We start from the raw sequence: 21,275 nt of genomic DNA, 5'->3' as shown, positions 1-21,275 counted from the left end.
AAATTTCGATCGTACCGGCACGAAATTCAAAACAGTGGTATAGAGCATACATAGTACATACTTAGATGATATAATTTGATTTGAGATATAAATTTTAAAACTTAAATATTACAAATAATTTTTTTTTATTTAAATTATGTGAATGACATGCTCTACATACATACTTAAAAATAAAATAACTAAACAAACTTTTCATTAGAGCCATGCACACATTATACAAATCTGACACATTCTACAATGTTAATGTGACAATATTTGATCTGTGATAAAAAATTTACAAACTCGAATCTTGCAAATCAAATCGTGCTATATTAATAATGTAAATTATGTATTTTTCACACCGACTTATAAATAAAATAACTTATTATAAATATATATATATATACACACACTCTCCATATGAAATACAATCTTCAAAATGGTTATATATTATTCCAGGCGTGATGGATGAGAAGACATTTATGAAGGGAGTGTAATGGGGCTCTCACGAATCACCCGGCTTTAATTGCGAGATTGATCAATGATTTAGGAAGATATGACGTTTATCAACTAGGATCAAGAACTACTGCCCAACATAAATAGCTGTAAGTATCTTAAACAAATCTTAAAGAATCAATCAAATGATGCAATCAGCCTATAAAAGCATGTTAGCCCGCATGTTTAGGAATTTACAATTTATAATTCCTTATATATCGGAGAAAATAATAATAATAATAATAATAGAACTAATATTTCATAAATAAGGATTTAAGATAATCTTTGTGGCATAGATTAAGAAATACATGAAAAGAATATATCATTGTGCCATACATTGGCAATTTTGTTTTTTTTTTTTTATATGGGGAGTTTGAATTTGCTTCTCCCATTTGGAGATCTTACCTTAACATCGTCTAGTCTGAAAGTATATTTCTTTAAAAAAAATATTAATTAATATATATAATATCCTAAACAATTATAATAATTAAAAGTAGAGCAATTTCTGGGATATGACTTATGAGTACGTAACTTTGGCTTATAATAAATGTCATTTTCTGCATATAAATTCATCATAATGCCCTGATTATGACACTCTAGCGACCCTTGGCTCTTTGACCCTAACGTTGATTATGATATAATACCTGTGGGCCCCCATGATTTTGGGTACCTCGTCACGGGCAAGAGTAAAATTATTTACACTGTATTAGTCTTTAAGTCTCGAGTATTTATTTTTAAAAAGTAAAATTTATTATTAAAAATAATTTTGTTCATGTGTCTTAATTTTATCTTTTTTTTTTTTTTTAAATATGCAAAATTTATACATTTTAATATTATAAATATAATTTTTTATTGACTAGTGACGTGTTAACATGAGACCTAATACAAAGAAATATCAATAATCTAAAAAAAAAAAAAAAAGAGTGAAAATAATAAATTATGTATTGGTGGGCGTTAGAATTTTTCTTATATATAATGCCCGTGTGCTAACTGTTTTATAGCGTTCTCTCACCCACGTGATAAGTCCATTTTTGTTCCCTGTAAAGTAAAAGGACGAAAGAGATCAGCATTATTATTTCCTGTCATAAATCCTTTACGTGGTTTGAAGAGAATTTTTCTTAAGCAATATGTAAAATTTTAGGAAAATGGTAGTTTTCTTCGGGCTTCCATTGGGATTATTTATTTATTTATTTAATGATTAATAAATTATTTTATAATATTTAAGATAGAAATTTGCATTAAATAATATAAAGTTTAAACGTTATGATTATTATTGAAAAATTTTAAATTTTATTGAGTGGTGTAAGGTATGTTGTTATTATTGAAAATTCAAAATGTCGAATAGTGGTTGACTGGATATGGGCAAGGGTGAGGCCTATAAGAGAGAGCATAAACAGGCATTTGCAGCTTTTTGGATTTATATTTTTGGACCAACTCTGCTTTCATGACTGCCCACATGATTTTCGTGCGCTTGTCCCTACTTCCCCTATAAATTGCCTTTTCATCCCTTTTTGCGTTATTGGGATCGCAGATGCCGATAGAGAAGAGACGGAGACCGACTGTTCCTGGAGAAAAAGAAAGAAGGAAAATTAGTACAAAATAATTTAAAACAAAACTGAGCATCCATCCATATTCCATAGCTTTCGTAGGCTTCTCTCTCTTGTCCTTTTTCAGACCGCAAGATCCGGCCTCTGCATATCTCCATCTCCATATAGAGTTTTTCTTAACAAAAACTTCACATTGAAACAGCCAACAATGAAGCTTCTTCTTTTCTTTGTTTTGCTGTTTCTCTGTCCTCGTAAACCGATTGGGGTTGGTGCCACGCCAGTAGCTTCTGTTTCCTCGCCAGTGGTCTCACCTGCTTCTCCAATTTCCACATCAATGGCTGCCTTCTCCCCAGGTACTCTAACGTTGTACTGTATTTTAGTTGGGTAGTGGGCCAATTCAGTTCGAAAATTCAAATTAAAAAACAACGACAAAAATACAGTATCTCTGATGCTGTCGTATGATTTTTTTTTTTTTTTTTTTTTTTTTGTCGATTCTATTCATTTATTGTTAAGATTAAACAATTATTTTCTGATGTGGATTTTCTTGCCCTTTTTGATTGTATCTCTAAACTTGGTAATCGTATAATTGATGATATTTTCCCGATTTGCTATAGCTAACTTCTCTATATCTATAATCCTCATGCGAACCAGGAATTCAAGTAGGAATCGAAGAGTCTCATACGCATACACACAAGAAAATGCTAATAGTACTCGTTGTTGCCTGCACTACCCTTGCTGCAGCCATTTTGTCTTTGTTATGTTTGTGGATTTATCGCAGGAAGTTTTCTCACAAATCCCATGGAAAAAGTGTTCTGAATTCAGGTACATCCTTACGCGACAAAAACTAATTTCTTTCCCAACTTAACCATCATTGGGTTTTGGTGAATGTGAATCACTTATGATAGTGCTCCGAGACTCTTCATATAGTGCTTCTATAATATTTGTTCTGAGATTCTTTGTTTTGTGCGTTCTGTGTTGTTGGGTTTGTTTTGGATACGAAGATGCTGAGAATGGACTTGCTTTAGCTCCCTTTTTTACCGACTTCAACTCCATAAAAGTGGTTGGTAAGAAAGGATCTGTTCCAATGATTGACTACAAGCAACTTGAAAAAGCAACCGACTATTTTCGAGATAGTAATGTCTTGGGAGAGGGCGGATTTGGATGTGTTTACAAGGCTCAATTGGATGACAACTTGAATGTTGCAGTGAAGAAACTCAACTGTGAAACTGAGGACGGTGAGAGGGAATTCGAGGTAATTTTTGTTTTTAAACCATATGGGTTCATTTCTCTTTGAATTTGTTATGACCCTATTCTTCCGATCTTAAATTATCATCTGAATTTGCAGAATGAGGTTGATTTGTTAAGCAAAACTCAACATCCAAATATAATTTCTCTACTGGGTTGCTGCATTCATTGCAAGACTAGATTTATTGTCTATGAATTGATGCAAAATGGGTCTTTGGAAATTCAATTGCATGGTAAAGCATCTAAATCTTCTTCTTCGCTTTGACAATCTGAAGATGGAAGTTTAAAAAAGAATTTAAATTTAATAATGCTAATTTCTTTATTTTCCAAATTTAATTGATATGAATAGGACCTTCTCGTGGTTCGGCATTAACTTGGCATAGGCGGATGAAAATTGCCCTTGATGCAGCTAGGTGAGCTTGTTTAACAGAGGGTTTATTTTTATTTTTATTTTTATATATATATTTTTTAAATCATTTTATTGGGACTTCAATGTTAACGTGTTGGAAAATATTGACCAGAGGATTAGAATATCTGCATGAGCACTGCAACCCATCAGTGATCCATAGAGATCTGAAATCATCTAATATACTTCTGGACTCCAACTTCAATGCAAAGGTAAAATATATTTGAGAAAATCGTTGAAGTCTTCGATTTCTTTTATAAAATTGCTGAAATTTGTCTTAATATATTGCCATTATACATTTTTATTATCTTTCATTTAACTCTCTCTCTCTGTCTCTGTCTGACACACACACGCATTGTCTGGAATCAGCTTTCGGATTTTGGTCTTGCTGTAACCGATGCAGCCCAAAACAAGAACAACATCAAGCTTTCAGGCACCTTAGGTTACGTGGCTCCAGAGTATCTTTTAGATGGTATGCCTACTAAAATTACAATTATTGCTCACGGTATTCTTCAAGTATATATGTCAGGTTGCCATATCTCCATATATGTATATATATATATATATATGTTTAAATTCTCTTCCATAATGTACTATGACTATTGTTTTGGACCTCTGACGCTGCAATGATGTTGTGAGACGGTGCTGATTTTGATATACGTTTAAACTCATTATTATGTCTTTTGATTAACGCTATCTTGAGCACATGCACGTGTACTACCACTTTAGTGCATCTGGATCAATCATTATCTAGACAACCCTGAAAACTATTTCATTAATGACTCAAGTGCGTTCTAAGGCTGATCTAGTTTTTGCATCTTAGGATTCTTGTATGAAAACAAGTATTTTTAAATCTTCCAGGTAAATTGACGGATAAAAGTGATGTATATGCCTTTGGAGTCGTGCTTCTGGAGCTTCTATTGGGAAGAAGGCCTGTGGAAAAACTGGCTCCAGCTCAGTGTCAATCTATGGTCACATGGGTAATGCCTCACTCTTAAAACAGTTCTTATGTGCATACCATTAAAAAACATTTGAACTTCAGAACTTAATACCATAGCCATTTATGGATGCAGGCCATGCCCCAGCTCACAGACAGATCTAAACTCCCAAACATTGTGGATCCTGCGATAAAAGATACAATGGATCTTAAACACCTATGCCAGGTTTGTGAAGTGATTATTCCCTACCTTTACTCTTGTAATTCAACATTGTTTACCCATTTTTAGTTTTCCTAATGGGTGCAACTTGGGATCCTTCAAATCAATAGCTGATTAACCATAACAAACTTCTGGGTTGGTCTGGTTTTAATGGTTGTGTGGCAATTTGAGACTCAGGATGAATGATTTCCTAGGCAGATCGCAGCTACCGTATTTGGGTCTCAGAAATTCATCCTATTTTTTGAACTGATTGCACCCAATATTATGAAATGATTGTGTAGGTTGCTGCTGTAGCTGTGCTATGTGTACAACCAGAACCAAGCTACCGCCCATTAATAACAGATGTCTTGCATTCTCTCATTCCTCTGGTTCCCGTTGAGCTTGGAGGCACTCTCAGAGTTGCACAAGCAACGCCACCAGATGGTTCCATACTTCCTTCTGGTCACTGATACAGAGCGTTGCCGCTGCTGCATTATTACTAGGGTTGCGTAAATTAAAGATCCACATCGATTACCTTGCTCTCCTTTACACGCATATATATATATATATAGATATAGAGATATATAGATACATACACATGATGGTTTTGTCAGAGAACGAGAAGCATTGGTTTGGAGCAGAAGGGAATTAAATGGTTTTTCATATTTTGTAAATTGAAGCAGTCTAGTTCTTGAGTTCCTGAAAATTACCAGTGCATATAATCGGTCCTCTTGGAGACCGTTGAATAGTTCAACTGATGATTCTATTCTTCACCCTTTCCCACCATTTATTGGTGTATGTTTTGAAAGTTTTGCAAGTGGTAATGCCTCTGGAGCTCCATTTGTCTTTCATGATAATACTACGAGAATGTAAATTCTTGTTTACATCTCAGTTTTGGTTTTTTTTTTTTACAAAAAGAAAAGAAAAGAAAAGAAAAGAAAAGAGGTTGCTCATAATCTTGCGTTTATAAAAAAGCACTAGTTTTTCTGCACTGTCGGAATATACTGAAAACAGTCCAAAAAAAGAACAGAGTAGGGTACCATAATCTGAAGACATCCTAAATGCAGCAATGCGGCACGATAGTGAACCCCTTTGCGACGACCGTAAAGTTAAAAAAAGGGCCAAATGTTTTGGATGGAAGTTAACTGTACGGCCTCAATGCAAAGCGACAAACGAAAGAATAACAACGAAAGAGAGAGAAAAAAAAAATCTACTTGTGCCAGTCGTGCCATCAAAGTGTACAATGGCAATCATGCGCATTATCTTTAAGAAAAATTGATAAAAATGAGATCTATATAAAAAAATTATTTTTATAAAAATAAATTTTATTTTTTTTTTAAAAATGCATAAAATTTACATGGTCTAAGACTATATATAGTTTTAGAAATGATTTAGATTTAGAGATAAGTTAAAATAAGCTGGAATGGTTTGTAAATAGTAAAATAAAAGTTAAATTATTTATTATATTTTGTGTGAGAATTTAAAAGTTGAATTGTTTATTATATTTTGTACAAAAATTTAAAAAATTATAATAATCAGATGAGATGAATTGAGAATGCAAGCGAAGCCTTAGCCTCTCCTTTTCATTGGTAGTCTAAGGTTGCGTTAAGATGTTGAATTGAGTTAAGTTCTTTAAGAATAATAGTGAGTTGAGTAGTTGAAGAAGTTATGTAAAATCCATCTAAACTGAGTTTAAAATATGTTTAAATGTTAAGATAAGTTTAATACTTTTTATAGAAAATTGAAAAAGGTTGTTTGTTGATTTCACGGATAAAAACTATTTTAAGTTGAAAAAGATTGTAGATCTCCTGTATAAGAAGGTTTTGAGTTGTGATGAATTTAATAATTTGAGAATTAGATATTTAAATGTTAGATTCAGTTTAAAATTAAACTGAATTCAACTGAATTTGAGAATCAAACGCAGCCTTATCATGCCGCACTGTTAAAAGTGTAAGCTACCTGGCCCAAAACGTTGTCGGTATAAACTCAAAGTGAGCCTTCATAAACTTTCTGCCTGTGGACGCATGCCTGTGCACGCATATTTTGCGTAAGAAACCACATATCATCCAATAAACAAGACCAGATGATACTTCAGTTTTACGCAACACCAGTCATGCACCCATATACAGATTCATTGTAAGCAATGCTTATAAATTTTTGAATTTAGAAATTATCAACTATGGAATGGCCTCAATTTGAACTTCAAATATCAACCTGCGTTGTTATAATTCGTACTCAGTAACTAGTTTGCATATTGTACCCCAAAAATGTAACTCTCTATCCATTAATTTCAACGGAAATTGTGGAATGAATCAATGATGGCATCCGCAAGGTACTCACATTTGGCCAAAGATAATCCAGCCAAGGATATCCTTCCATCCTTTGTCATGAATACATGCCACTTGGTCGTCATATTGTCGCTCTGATCACACAACAAGAAGATGCAACATTATAAAACATTGTACATGCCAGTTCCATGCACCATTGTATTGCAAACTGCACTTTCAGAGTAACCACACAGTTTCAAGGTATTTGGATATTGTAACTGGTTTCAGGTATCTGTGAACAGTTGACTACGGTCATAAATCCCGAAAATATACATGACAATTAACAGGGAAGCTAGTACTCAATGAAGATGAAACAAAAGCTTTTGGTCTAAAAGGGAAAAAAAAAAAATCAATTGAACTTGATGCGGGGTGAGCTATTAACCAATGCATATAAAGAAGTTGAAGAGGTATATATAAATAATTTGGGAAATATATACAATTGTAGATTTGACTAGTTATTATTAATAAAAAGAGAAATGATATTTACAGTCTAGAGTGTGCAATCTTTACGTACTCCCTTTGAAAAATATGGATAAATCTGTAACACACATGAAAAAATTATTTTTTAATGCTGGCCTTCACTTTTTTAAAATGGAGTACGAGAAAACTGCACGCTCCAAGATTGTACGTAGCATTACCCTAATAAAAAATAAGACAAGGGAATCCATGATGTCAAAGGAAAAAAAAAAAAAAAAAAAAAGATCAGGGAAACAAAAGCTTATGGGCATAAAACTTGGATGTTCTGATGGGAGTTGAGAAGAGGGAATTACCTGATCTTTGTTCAGGCCCGTGAATGAGAACATGCCAATCTGCTCAAGTATAAATGACCAATCCTTCCCACTCTTATCTTTTGCAGAGAGGCTATCATATAGTTTCTGTCGCACGTTCTTTATCCTTCCAGCCATGATTTCCATTTCTGCTTTCCATTCATTGAAGAGAGCTGACTCCCTAACAACATTGGCAACAATCATGGCCCCATGAATAGGAGGATTGGAGTACATTGGTCGAGCAAGACTTTCCAGTTGGCTCTTAACCCTGAAAATATATAAAAATATACCCATCAAGCAGATCTCAGGGAATCCTTTCTGTTTCAATAATTTCTCTACTTCTGGAGCTTCCGGGTTGATCATGCCTAATTATTTTAAGAAACGCACAAGGGGGAAATTGATGGTGTGAAAGACACTCTTGCCATGACAACTGCCCACCAAATATTTAGTTCATGAATGTTGAGAGACGAATGTGCTAAGATCAATGACGAAATCTTCCCCCAATACTTCATTACTTTCTATTTCGTCTTTCAAATGCATGCACAAACTCAGGAAATGCCTCCACTTGCAGATTTTGGGGAGTTTTCAGGCTCAAATCACATTCATGCCAATAGCATTATTCAACTCTGTTTCCCTTAGATTCAGGACATTGATGCCCCCGGCGGCGGGGGGGGGGGGGGGGGGGGGGGGGGGGGGGGGGGGGGGGGGGGGGGGGGTGGTGTTTTGGGATTCGTGTTTTTTGACACTGATATCAAATATCCAAATGGAGATGCATAGACAATGCCTGGATGCATGTGCAGTTGCAGACATAGAAAGTTATTTAATAGGTGACCTTTTGATAGGGTTAGTTTTTTCATCTCATCATGAACGTATTTTGTGGGAATGATGATTTAACCATAGACCAGAAAGTGAGCAGATCATAGGATATTGGGTTCACCATACCTTGCTGCAGCATCTGCTGATGAGCAGACAACATTGATTGCTCCGATCCTTTCTGCATAAAGGCCCAGATTTTTAATGTGTGATTGGGCAACCAGAAGCTCCAAACCCCGCGCAGCAAATAATCTCACAGATGCTGCATCTATATCAAGGCTTCCACTAGCAAATCCTTGAAGCATTTATACGTACAGATTTGAACACACTATGCAGATAATTCTCGATTAAAAAAAAAATCTACATGATTCTCTGGAAGACAAAGCGTTTCAATATATATCAACAAAATTTTAAAAACTTTGCTTTTTCCAAAAAGCTGGGTATCAAAAATCATAATTTAGACAAATATAAACGAATTCTGCAATCATACCTGGTATGCAACGTCAAAAAATGGTATATGGTTCTTCTTTTGAATGATATCAGCAATCTTTTCCCACTGTTCAGGGATTGGATCAATGCCAGTTGGGTTGTGAGCACAGCCATGAAGTAACACAAAAGACCCTTCAGGGGCAGCCTGAATAAAGAACCAGCATTGAATTGAAACATGGATATTAAGATGAAAGCGGGTAACACCAAATAAAATCTGAAAAAAAAAAAAAAAACATAAAAACACAATTACACCAAGTTGGAACCGTTATATCGGCTACCATCCCCTCAACGTCCAAACCAACTGTTTTTGGATCATAGTATCGGTATTCAGACCATGGAACTCTAGCATTGTTGAAATATTCTTGTGATTACCTGCAGGACAATTTTGTTGGCCGTGAAAATCCAGTACCTATTGTCAAGACAAATTTCACATACAGGTTCAAGTGAATGGCAATACACACCCCAAGTGGGAGATGATATCAGAGCTTTAGCCCCAGGAAAATATCGTTCAATAAAAGCAGCAGCTAATTGAAGAGAACCAGTTCCTGAAAGACCTTGAACAGTAGCAACCTGGAAGGAATAATGTAAGGGTATTTTTTTTTTATATATAGATAGAAAAGAAGAAATAAAAAATATGAGTCTTTGAAAAACTTCAGGCATTTGAATTACCACGTACTCTCTGTTGTTTTATTATGGGGTTGTCTGCTCCAAATAATAACTCAGCAGTCACCTTATTGAATGCAGCCAAACCTTCGATTGGGAGGTACTGAGGATAATCATCAAAATTTAGCAAGTGATTTGAAGCATGAATAATGATTCCAGGTCAACCATACATCTGAGCAAATAGAGATGCCTCTTTGTTTTCTCCCCTTTCGACCATAAGATTCTCCGCCTAGGAAAGAAACGTTTCAATATGATTAATGTGAACTCAATTTCCTTGTCAAAGAATCAGTTCCAAGTTTTTGCAGTAAGAAGTTAAAAACTGCTACAATGTAATGTTAATGGTAAAATTGTGTATACTAATGAAATTTTAACTTATGACATATATACCATGGAATAGGCTCGGACCTTCTTGACAAAATTCAGTACATAAGGTTGTAGCTCTTCCGTTCGATAGGCTCCAACTCAAGGTTGAGCTTTCTTTTGTGTGTGTCTGCCTTAAAAGCTTCAGAAACCCCAAGAATTGGATCGGGAGGAGCCATTGTGGCACCCTCAAAACGAGAAACGTTAATGGCAGCCACCATAGATATTCGACCAAAAGACTGCACATCAGAAGTGATTAGAACTCAGATATGAATAACAAGAAGCAAACATTCTAGCCAAAAAAAAAAAAAAAAAAAAAACAACCATACATATAAATATACTCCACAGTCCTCCTAACTGAGAGTCTAGTTATAGCCTCGTGAAAACCAATATAAAGTCAGAAAGTGAATGCATCGATTCGGTAACAAAGTGAGGCATGAACATTCTATCAACTAGTAACAGAACACAACACCTACAGAAGAGATCAAAGCCACCGATCAACTTTATATAAACTAGGCAGGGGAGAGAGAGAGAGAGAGAGAGAGAGAGAGAGAGAGAGAGATTCAATACGAATACCGTGATGATCAGAATTTATATAAATCTTAAATCAACATGATGGTTGCTTAATATTAAGGAAAACCCGGGAAGGCCATTATTCCCCTTAAGGACAAATTAATCCACGCCTACATAGCCAGAGCAGGACACTGCGCTATATATATATACCTTTGTGTTAATAAAGACTTTGCCTTTCTCGTTGTGGAAGCTCAAGCTAGTACTTCCAAACTTCAACTTCCCCTGTTGAAATTAGAACATGTTAATGATGAGTACTACATAAGAAGTACAATTGGTTTCCGAGAAAACATAAGAAAAGAGAAAACTCCTTCCTTAATATCTAACAATTGTTAGATTATTTCAAATATCCCCCATTGAAAAAATAAGCAAACTTAATGGTTTATAAGTGAATGAGTATCACTATACATAAAATGGAACACAAGAGTAGACACACAATAGTAGCGTGACTACACGCGCGCGTGCACTACGCATTGACGTTTTAGACACACTTAGCACTTACGCATCGTCACAAGTGACGGAATTTTTTACTTAAACGAAATGATGTGTCCTTTTTTTTTTTTTGACAGTTATTGTTAACTGTCAATTCCAGTTATTTCTACACCTTTTCAGATAGTAACTATTTCATTTAAATTCTAATTGAAACATTGCAATTGCTGCTATTGCATCTATTCGTTCTATGGTTTAGTGTTAAGAATTTGCAATCTGCACACTATGTAAACAGTATTGTATCCTGAGGACAGAATTGCCAGATTCTCTTTTGCAGAACTCAATACGAGTGTGAGGCAATATTTGTTTAAGAGACAGATTAACAATCGTCTCACTGTGTATCATCTGCAATCTCTGTTTGCTATTCTTATTTTTTCTTAACAACAATGACCTCTATATCCTGGTTTAAATAAACAACCGTCCAGTGCTCTGCTTTTCTATGGATCCTAAAAATGAAAAAAAAAAAAAAAAGAAAAAAAGAAAAAGAGAAACATGAAAACCAAAATTCCGATTCGTTTTATTTTCCTATCTTTTTCGGCAACCTAGCAGAAGCCTCCCTTCAAAAGAAACAAGATGTAAATGAAATTGGATTCAGAAATGAAAAGAAGCAGTACCTTGAGATACTCGCGCGCCGAGAATGACGTAGATGGAGAGGCTGAAGCTAGGGAAAGCATTGTCGAAGCCATCTGAATCAATAATTGTAAGAGCAGAAGGTCAGACCGAAAGCAATATGAGAGTCACCGAAATCGGTAAAATCAACAAGTATTACTGAAAACTCGGTCGAAACTCGACAACTACAAAAACGATGAAACAATGATACAGATTAGGTCGATTAATTAGCGAAATGAAATCGTCGAATTAGAAGTATAAATGCGAACAGAACTCACACTCAGTGCACGAAGTAGAAGCCTCAGCTAATTCTGCGTTGGAAACAACGGAGCCTGAACCGAAAAAGGAATGTATTTGGGTGTCATTTTCTTATATACACGTCCAGGGACCTGGGGTAAGGTAGTCGTTATAACTTATGAGTCGTACAACGTTGTACTTTTTTTTTTTTAAAGAATTAACAAGTAACAACGTTGTAAGCTGGTAACGGATGATCAACATTGCAGTGCCAACGTCCGTACAACTGAATAAGAGAGATTCCCTACGGCATACCGAAGGGTGTCAATATGTGGCAGAATCTTGAATTGAATACGAATGTAATATGAAATTAGTGAGTTTAAGTTTAATGTTAACGAATTTGGATTAAAACGAATTGACCTGTTAAAATACGATTTATAAACGGGTTAATATGTTTAACACAAAATCAATCAATTTTTACTCATTTAAAATTTATTTCAAAACTAAAATTTTACTATGGTTAAGTTGTAATATTGATATTTTTCAGTATGTTTATACTTTTATTATAATTTTAGACTTATACTTATATTTTTTACTATATGATTTGTATTATTGGTTTTATTATATGTTAAAATTTGAAAAATATTGATATATATTTTAATATATTAAGGTTATTAATAAATATAGATTTTAATTTTTATGCAAGATTATGTTAATCAGGTCAAATGAGTTATACATTTTAGTTCAACTCATTTATATAAAACAAAAAGGTTTAAATTAGTCATGTCGTGTTAATATATTTCTAATTAATTATTAAATGAGTCAAAAAGAGTGACACGACACGACCTATTATCTAAATGAATTGGATTAAATTTTGAAATTTGACACATTTAACATAATCAAATATTTATGACTTGACATGACACAAACATGACTCGAAAATACGATTTAGATGGAGGAAAGGAGGTTTATTTATGTATTATTTTTAACATGTAGGCGAAAAACGAGTTGGGACAATCTGATAGATGGGTTGGGTTTGGGCAAGATTTCTAGCGGGCCCAATCTAAAACTTTACCCTTTATTGGTTCATTTGTGATACAAGCCTTTTTGTTGGCTTCCTTTTTTTTTTTTTTATCACTTTTTTCTTTTCTTTGTTTTAGTGAGTTATTGGGCCTTGGACAATGGATATATTTGAGACAAATATGGGCCTAGCCTATACCCCGTGCTCTTCAATATGTTTGACCCAAAAAAAAAAAAATCTGTATCAGATTTTTTTTTTGCAGTGACTGATTGAGTGCTTCATGATTCTTCTATAAACACGAGCCTACCTTCGTATATATTTTTTTTTCAGTGCTGAAAAAAGATCATCTGTATCAGATTGAGGATAATTATTCTATATATGAAGTAGATGTCACCGAAGTATTAATGCTATTTTCAGTCAGTTCTGTGGCAGTAATAGTACTTACATATAATTGATTATAATCGAGATGCATATCATGTCAAAGTCACTGCAAAATTTTCCATTGCTCATTAATGTCTGAGCAAGTGGACCACATGCATGCATGGTTCCTTAATTCTTCCCCGAAGCAATTCTCACCCCTCATTAGTATAATAAACATGTTGTTGAACTTGACCAACTTTTATGGGGGTTGATCTTGTGGGTAAAACTTGGGATTTTCCCTCAAAAAATGTAATCCGGCCCGTAATCTGCGTTTCATGCATTTTTCTCTTTTCCTAATTTCTCTCCGGAAATTTCAGTTTTCTTTGTTGTACTCTAGTTTTTACGTTTTACTTGGAGAGAAAAGAGGAACATGCACATGGAGTAATTTGGAGACATGCATGAGTATATATCCTTTTCATGCCAAGCTAATGAGGTAGCTCGTTGGATGTTGTTCAAAATTCAAAGGAACGGCTAGCCTGAGCAATATCCCATGTACTACGGGCTGGGACTTGGAAGACTCGGACATTTCTATCAGTGTACACTTCACCCATGCAGCAGGTTCACCTCTTTATACTTGTTTAGCAACCAAACCGCGTTTTAGAGCAATAGATACAATGTCTTTGACTTGCTATCTACTCTCATTGACTAGTCCTTATAATCATAAGAAATTAAACAGAAATAAATAAAAGGAGAGAGAAAGAGATCATAGTGGAGTAAACTTTATTCTATCTTTTCCCGGAATTCCTGGCTATACAAGCATATTATATGTATTGCAGACGAGAAGATATAGAGACTAAATTAGATAACATATCCAAATTCTGGAAAACTTTCGTGTCTACTTGCATGATCTCCTGAAAAAAGGGATTCCCGGAGTAGTGTAAAAAGAAGGGTTTCGGTGACAAAAAGTGTCTACATGGATGTATGCAAGCTGAGTAGCAATATACTAAAAACTAAAAAAGAGTTGCTAAAATGTCTTCCATCGACAGAGAAAGATCTCTCATATTCGTATCCCTATCCCAAACACAATTTCAAACCTGTTCAGTATTCTTTCAGGTCAATGGATCGTGTTTGCATGTGATCGTCAGAGGGAGAGAGAGAGGGAGAGAGAGAGAGACTTGACATGGACTGGACAGTGCCGTGGGGACGTTGAAACCGTGGGGAGGTTTCGAACATTTGCACCACACAAGGGACAACTTGCTATCATCACCCATGTTAGATTTTGGGCCCCACTTCACGCGTTTGTGTTATGTGGGTCCTAGACATTAGACTATATCCTTTTGACCTTTCTGTTGATTCAGGCTGGCTACCTGGTTAGCTGTAATCCAAAAATGAGACGGTGTAATTTCTCTCTGTTGATGTTTCATGTTTTACCAGGTAATTATTATCTGTAGCAAAAGTACTTCCCATTACCATTTCTTCATATTCTGTTATGCGGATTACCTGGAACCTTGTTTAAGATTATGTTAATGTTAATATAAGAATATCCTTTACCTTCGCTTTTTTCGGAAGAAAAGGAGAAAGGTCGAGGATGCAAGTATTTGCGATGGGGATTATATATGGTCAGGATCAGGAGTAGGCACAGTCAGAAATAGCTGCTGACAGATGATCATGGCATGTTTCTCTCCTACACACCATATAATTGCGTGCAAAACAAAAAAAAAAACCCAATTAATTTTATAGAAATTTGACTCTATCTCTCTCTCTGGGGGATCATTCTTGGCATGTGGGTGAACAGAAATGAAGGTACTTCGTGGCAATCTAAAAACTTGGACTGCTTTTGTCCTGTTCTGTTATGAAGCATATGCTATGCTCAAGTTTCCAGTTTGCAGCACCCTGCATGCTGATGCCATGGGAGATGCATGACCTAATACCAGCAAAATCTACAATGCAGACGAGAACTCCCTCGGTGCTTGATCTGTATGAGCTCGCTGCTATTTTTTATAATCTGTTGCATGAAATTGAAAGCTGCGAAACCAATACCGCTTGAGCAGCCCACCTTTTCGTGCACAGAGATCCATTGTACTGATCCGTTGCATCATCCCCATACTTTTCAGCTTTGTTAAATCTGTTATCATCATCAATTTATTAAAAACTATCAAAATGAAGCAAGACGTACATCAAATTAATGCTGTTGCTTTGATTGCAAATTGATCCGATAAAAGAGAACAATATTTGAGCAAATGATTTGGATGGTTATGGTAATTATTATGGTCCAAGAATTTTTTATCTATGTGCCCCACACAAAATGGACATTCATATTTGAGCCCAATTAATTGCATAGATCTCTATTTTGTTTTTCTCGTACGGATAAAATTGGTTTTTCTTATATGAGATTATCAAAGTTAAGTACTTGGTTTTTACTTCTTGTCTCTTTATTATTTTCTTATATATGTGATTTCTTACAGGTTGGTTTCTTAGAATTGTTTTTTTTATTTGGTTAGTGATTTTTTAGCGTTCTTAGTTTGTGGTTGAGTCTTTTAGTTTTTGATACTTGAGTTTTAGTCTTTATGCTTATTTGTAATCTACAAGTGTCTGGTTGTAACTACGATTTTCTTCTGCTAAAAGTGAGGACTATCAATAAAATTAGAGTACCGTCCTCTACTTAAAAAAAATATTGCATAGACCTCTATCTCCCTATGGACCATATTTGCAATGTATATTAATTGTTAATCCTTTTAGAATTAATGCAACATATAATCCAATTTCGGTGGTTAGAAATTCATTATGAATACTGTGATCAGAAGAAGATGATACGCTCAATGATATTTCATTGATCAGAACCACTGGACTTATTTATTTTGAATTTTTAAGTATACAAAACATGTAGTTGATAGTTGATTGAGTCATATTCTAAACTCAAGAACACAATCACATGATGAGAAGAATCTATGAGACTATGACCTTAGATTTTCTTGAAGAAAGAATGGACAAAAGGCAAGAGAACAGTATTGATCTGATGCCTTTGGATATAATATATAGCTACTTTCTTATTATTCATGTGAATTGAATTTGGACAGTTTGAAATTTTGCTTCACTTATTTATTATATAATCATCACTTGCAACATAAGCCTACCGGTAACAAATAAATACAAAGAAAAGAAGTTGCACCATCCTGAAAAGCTTCAGTGGGACCCAATTCCATAAATTGGTTGCCAGTGAAGTCATAGAAAAAGAGCTCCCCAGTTGCCTATATGCTGTCAACAAATGCAGCTACAAAAACCCTCTTTCTCCCCCTCCTTCGCTGGCAGTACCACTCTCCTGCCTCGTTCAGGCATTTCCACAAACAGCTTCCCAAAGAAACGTCTCTTCTTCTTCCACATGGCCAGACCGCAGCAGCGATTCCGGGGTGTTCGGCAGAGGCACTGGGGCTCTTGGGTCTCCGAAATTCGCCACCCTATATTGTACGTTCAACACAGTGCGAAACCTATATATAACGTTCTTCACGCATGCGCGTTTATGTGTTCCTTGCCCTGAGTACTAAACGAAACGTTTCGTTTGTGCAGGAAGACTAGAATTTGGCTGGGAACATTCGAAACGGCCGAAGACGCGGCACGAGCATACGACGAAGCGGCAAGGCTTATGTGCGGCCCAAGGGCTAGAACGAACTTCCCTTACAACCCAAATGCACCTCAGTCATCTACATCGAAGCTTCTCTCGGCAACTTTGACCGCAAAACTACATAAGTGCTACATGGCATCGCTCCAAATGACAAAACCAATAGCACAGCAGCCTCTAAAAGCATCATCACCACATGTCTTTGCCACCAACGGCATTGCCGGAAAAACCATCGAAATGGGTATGCTGTTACCGGAAAAGAGACCTGCGGCCGAAGTACTAGAACTAGAGCCAAGTTGGGTCATGAAGAAAGTCAAAGTGGAAAGTAGCTATAGCCAACTGGCGCAGTTCAAGCCTCTTGAAGACGCTCATATAGAGCAAATGATCGAAGAACTTCTTGACTATGGCTCCATTGAGCTTTGCTCTGTAGTACCACCTCAAGATCTTTAATGCATGTTAGCCATATCCACAAACATCGATCTCAAACACCCTTCTTCCTTCAAGTCTCTGGTATACGTAAATGTATTTTGACTATTTTCACTGCTAATGTGATTCATTGAGCTAATTTAACCTAGTTTCATCAACCTCATGATCTCTCTTGGACCCATGAATAGTTCTATGAATCCTATTCATAGTTTTCTTCAGGGGCCCCGATTTGAATGATGCCATATATGCAGCATCAAATATGTAATGATTAATATATGATATAAGCTTCCGCTTTAGTTTTGATGATTTGATCAGTATTATAGTACTCGATCTACAACCCAAGTGCATGCAAGAATTCCATTTTTTTTTTAATTCAAATTTCTTTTATAGTACTTATGTGATCTGAAGTACTTTTGTTAAGGGAAAAAAAGTGCTCGGACCCCATGCATGCCACTTCATAGGAAGTGGCTCGACCCCATTAATCAATAAGCTGCCTCCCATATATTGACATCAAGCTGTTTAACTAATTAGAGATATATATATATATATATATATATATATATATATATATATATATTGATCTTCTCTAATTATCTCGATCCCTTTCTCTTATATATGACCTTTATGCATTTGAAAATGTGAGTAATAGGAATTAAATTTTCTGAAGTTTAACGAAGATGGGACTGATCATCTCTCCCATGCTGGTGGCCTTTTTGATTTCAACTTTGCGTGGTATCCATGGGAACCCATGTCATGACAATATTGTACGTGACATTGACATGATGAGACCCAGACCAGTTTTGCTCAAAAAGGAAAGGATATTCCCTCCACATTGAGCGTTAATCACGGGGAAACTGTGATCATTTACAAATGAAAAGATACAGATAATATTTAATTAGCCTGATCAATAGCTAGGTCATATCTTCATATACAATTCCTGTGCTTGATACAGATTTCCATTCAATCATATCTCGCCACATCATGCACGGATGAAAAATTCATATCAGCCTAATCAAACTACAGCTCGATTTTCTATGACTTAATTAAGATATCCCTCGATCTCAGACTATACAAATAAAAACGTAAAGTTGGGTCAAGACTCAAGGGAAAATTCGATGCATCTATTTAATTAATTAGAATACTCGTCTCGAATATATAATAGGTTTTATGGAAAATTAGATTTCACCCATCCAAACCACCAGTACTTATTTTATAGTTTAGACTCGGACATCCTAAATTTAATTCCACAGTACTAGGATTTTTCTTGAATTACTCGGTACATGATGATCATATAGTTCGAGCAAGCGGGTACAATTAAAATTTGTCAATTATATATTGATCTCCAATTCGAAATATGTTATAATTAAGTGACTTTTTATTTAAGATTTGACCGCTAAATCTCTAATTAGTTGGACAAACTATTCATTTATATTTTAATAAATAATGGAGTTTTTAAAAAATTAAGGATATCACTGGATCGATCAGATATATATAGTGACAGCTTTAACGGCTAACTCTAGTGGTTTTGCAAAAATCGATCGAGTACTACTCAAAGTACTATCAATCTGCTTGTTTCTTCCTGATCATCCTTTTTTTTTTTTTTTTTTTTTTTAACGGAGAAACTGGGGTCAACGTTAACCATGTGGAAATGCGCGCAGATACTAATAAATACATTACTTTGGTATAAATAGTTATGGTTCTATATATCCTCCAACTGCATATATCATGTGTAGCATGTGCAGCACTGCATGTTCAACTCAATAAATACACACACACACACACACACACACATAGCATAGCTTTTAGAAATTAAGAAGCATGCAAGATCAGCTTAATTAACTACATAAACATCAGTCTCATTCTTGATCGATCGATCATCTCTATGATCTAACCAAGAATATTACGTACGTACTTGCGATCGAAGTTGTGAAGATCAAAGCCTACATGAGACGTACGTTATACAAAGAGACGGACAAAAACGAGGGATGACGGTAAATCCCATCTCCTAATAATTAATTACTTGAAATTTAAACAAAAAATAATTATCTTATACGAAGTGTCTCAATCATATATACTGTCAGGTTAGAAAATAAATTGTAAAAATATAGTAACATAGATATATTTATTTAACGACAAACAGCGAAGAAATTAAATCAAAGTTCTCGTGGGAGCCAAGTAATTATTACTAATTGGTTGCAAGAAGGTTTAAAAAAAAAAAAAAGTCTGATTAATGGCGGCCTGATTTTCTTTCAAAGAAGATCAACATCTCATAAAATTTTTGTCCATTTAAGTAGTTCAAAGAATCCTACCTACATAAAGGCCTCTCTTCGCCTCGTCCTCTCATTTTAATTAGGACCACTCTCTGCCTCCATTTTTCTCCTTCAGGCCGCACGACACTCACAAACACATTTCTATCAAAACGTTTCACCTTTTAAAGACATGGCCAGGACACAACAGCGATATCGAGGAGTTCGCCAAAGGCATTGGGGCTCTTGGGTCTCAGAGATTCGCCACCCTCTACTGTAAGTTAATCTCACAAGTATCAACTATCATAACCTACGCATGGTAATTCCGACACGTTACGGGTGGGTGCATGCTGACACAAAAAGTTTTCGTTTGTGCAGGAAGACTAGAATTTGGCTAGGAACATTTGAAACCGCGGAAGACGCGGCACGGGCTTACGACGAAGCCGCAAGGCTAATGTGCGGTCCAAGAGCTAGGACTAACTTCCCCTACAACCCAAATGCAGTACCTCCCTCATCGTCTTCAAAGCTTCTCTCGGCCACTTTGACAGCTAAACTGCATAGGTGCTACATGACTTCACTCCAAATGACAAAATCATCAAGACAGGAGCCACAAAAGGCAATATTGCCGCTTGCTCACACAACCAGCTCCATTGGTAGAAGCACCATTGAAATGGGTACTCGACTGCCTGATAAGACTCTGGCTGCTGCTCAGCAAGAAACGGAAGCCAATTGGGTTGTCAAGAAAGTTCAAGTGGAAAGCACACAGCTGCAGTTTAATCCTCTCGAAGATGATCACATCGAGCAGATGATTCAAGAGTTGGTTCATTACGGGTCTATTGAGCTTTGCTCTGTTGTACACCCTCAGGCTCTGTAACTTAGGCCAGGACCTGATCTCAAACCTCCTCCAATTCATCCTGTATTTCTTTTCTGCTAATGCCATTCATTTTGCTAATTTAGTCCATTTTCTTAGCCCTGTCGAGACTCTCTTGCCATGTTTTAGATCCTTGATCGCTAGGTCCTAGAACTAGCTTCTAAGTGACTGATCAATCGAAGATGTCATTGCTATTTGTATAGTCAATAGTGTTATAATGTATTGATGTCTTTCTTTTAAGGTTTTCCCAAATTTCATGTGAAAGGAATGAAATGGTAGGTAATAAATAGGTTCACTCCAAAAGGTGCTTAAAAGTATGACCCTAAAATCCTGGTATTTCCTTCAGGCCAAACCGTCTCTAATTCGAACCAAAGAAATGCGCCACTACCGAAGTGGTTTGTCACTCAAGTGTTCTCATTAGCTAGTCAGGATTGATGAGAGGAAGAGTAGCACTTTTCTAGGAAATCCAACAGTTTCAATCATCTTTGGTGAATGAATGCGGTCAAGAAGAATCATCAGTCGTACTGTCGAATGAACTGACAGAAGGGCATGCACTATTTATTTTTCTTTTCCCTTCTGGGAGATGAGTTAAATACTGTGGAGCGC

General features: G+C 35.7%; 4 protein-coding genes across 5 annotated transcripts; 3 read left to right on the top strand and 1 right to left on the bottom strand.

The window, feature by feature from the left end:
* Window positions 1-1,901: 1,901 nt before the first annotated feature.
* Window positions 1,902-5,657, top strand: LOC121263709 (probable receptor-like protein kinase At1g80640). Of its 2 annotated transcripts, none has more exons than XM_041166753.1 (10): window positions 1,902-2,374; window positions 2,673-2,843; window positions 3,023-3,273; window positions 3,367-3,499; window positions 3,616-3,679; window positions 3,788-3,884; window positions 4,042-4,144; window positions 4,534-4,652; window positions 4,746-4,930; window positions 4,979-5,109. In XM_041166753.1, exons 1-9 carry the CDS (start codon window positions 2,230-2,232, stop codon window positions 4,896-4,898), a joined length of 1,236 nt encoding a protein of 411 aa, XP_041022687.1. In that variant the 5' UTR covers window positions 1,902-2,229; the 3' UTR covers window positions 4,899-4,930; window positions 4,979-5,109. The 2 variants fall into 2 exon arrangements, with proteins under 2 accessions (XP_041022687.1, XP_041022686.1); XM_041166752.1 differs by lacking the exon at window positions 4,979-5,109 and adding an exon at window positions 5,111-5,657 and having other exon boundaries at window positions 1,907-2,374; window positions 4,746-4,835.
* A 1,324-nt stretch (window positions 5,658-6,981) lies between these two features.
* On the bottom strand, window positions 6,982-12,303 carry LOC121263710 (aspartate aminotransferase, chloroplastic-like). The gene is given in 13 exon segments (XM_041166754.1): window positions 6,982-7,230; window positions 7,906-8,170; window positions 8,845-9,011; window positions 9,206-9,349; window positions 9,468-9,562; window positions 9,565-9,576; window positions 9,666-9,774; window positions 9,881-9,970; window positions 10,058-10,096; window positions 10,273-10,331; window positions 10,334-10,466; window positions 11,901-11,972; window positions 12,174-12,303. Coding segments are annotated over 12 exon segments (1,317 nt in total). The 5' UTR covers window positions 12,174-12,303; the 3' UTR covers window positions 6,982-7,098.
* Window positions 12,304-16,725: 4,422 nt separating this feature from the next.
* LOC121263708 (ethylene-responsive transcription factor ERF003-like) lies at window positions 16,726-17,855 on the top strand. The gene is made up of 2 exons (XM_041166751.1): window positions 16,726-16,972; window positions 17,075-17,855. The coding sequence occupies exons 1-2, from the start codon at window positions 16,776-16,778 to the stop codon at window positions 17,574-17,576; spliced, it is 699 nt and encodes a 232-aa protein (XP_041022685.1). The 5' UTR covers window positions 16,726-16,775; the 3' UTR covers window positions 17,577-17,855.
* Window positions 17,856-19,811: 1,956 nt separating this feature from the next.
* LOC121263707 (ethylene-responsive transcription factor ERF003-like) lies at window positions 19,812-20,859 on the top strand. Its single transcript, XM_041166750.1, has 2 exons — window positions 19,812-20,074; window positions 20,177-20,859. The coding sequence occupies exons 1-2, from the start codon at window positions 19,992-19,994 to the stop codon at window positions 20,670-20,672; spliced, it is 579 nt and encodes a 192-aa protein (XP_041022684.1). The 5' UTR covers window positions 19,812-19,991; the 3' UTR covers window positions 20,673-20,859.
* Window positions 20,860-21,275: the final 416 nt, after the last annotated feature.

The sequence above is a fragment of the Juglans microcarpa x Juglans regia genome, chromosome 4S, assembly GCF_004785595.1.
Source record: "Juglans microcarpa x Juglans regia isolate MS1-56 chromosome 4S, Jm3101_v1.0, whole genome shotgun sequence".
NCBI lineage: Eukaryota > Viridiplantae > Streptophyta > Magnoliopsida > Fagales > Juglandaceae > Juglans > Juglans microcarpa x Juglans regia.
This window is presented reverse-complemented; position numbering and strand designations above follow the sequence as displayed.

What these genes read in the sequence shown, in the direction of transcription:
- LOC121263709 (XM_041166752.1), top strand. Translation starts at nt 2,230, where the DNA reads ATGAAGCTTCTTCTTTTCTTTGTTTTGCTGTTTCTCTGTCCTCGTAAA. An exon ending in AAAAAGTGTTCTGAATTCAG is followed by an intron (nt 2,844 to 3,022) that starts GTACATCCTTAC and finishes TTGGATACGAAG; the next exon opens with ATGCTGAGAATGGACTTGCT. An exon ending in TTTGGAAATTCAATTGCATG is followed by an intron (nt 3,500 to 3,615) that starts GTAAAGCATCTA and finishes TGATATGAATAG; the next exon opens with GACCTTCTCGTGGTTCGGCA.
- LOC121263708 (XM_041166751.1), top strand. Translation starts at nt 16,776, where the DNA reads ATGCAGCTACAAAAACCCTCTTTCTCCCCCTCCTTCGCTGGCAGTACC. An exon ending in GAAATTCGCCACCCTATATT is followed by an intron (nt 16,973 to 17,074) that starts GTACGTTCAACA and finishes TCGTTTGTGCAG; the next exon opens with GAAGACTAGAATTTGGCTGG.
- LOC121263707 (XM_041166750.1), top strand. Translation starts at nt 19,992, where the DNA reads ATGGCCAGGACACAACAGCGATATCGAGGAGTTCGCCAAAGGCATTGG. An exon ending in GAGATTCGCCACCCTCTACT is followed by an intron (nt 20,075 to 20,176) that starts GTAAGTTAATCT and finishes TCGTTTGTGCAG; the next exon opens with GAAGACTAGAATTTGGCTAG.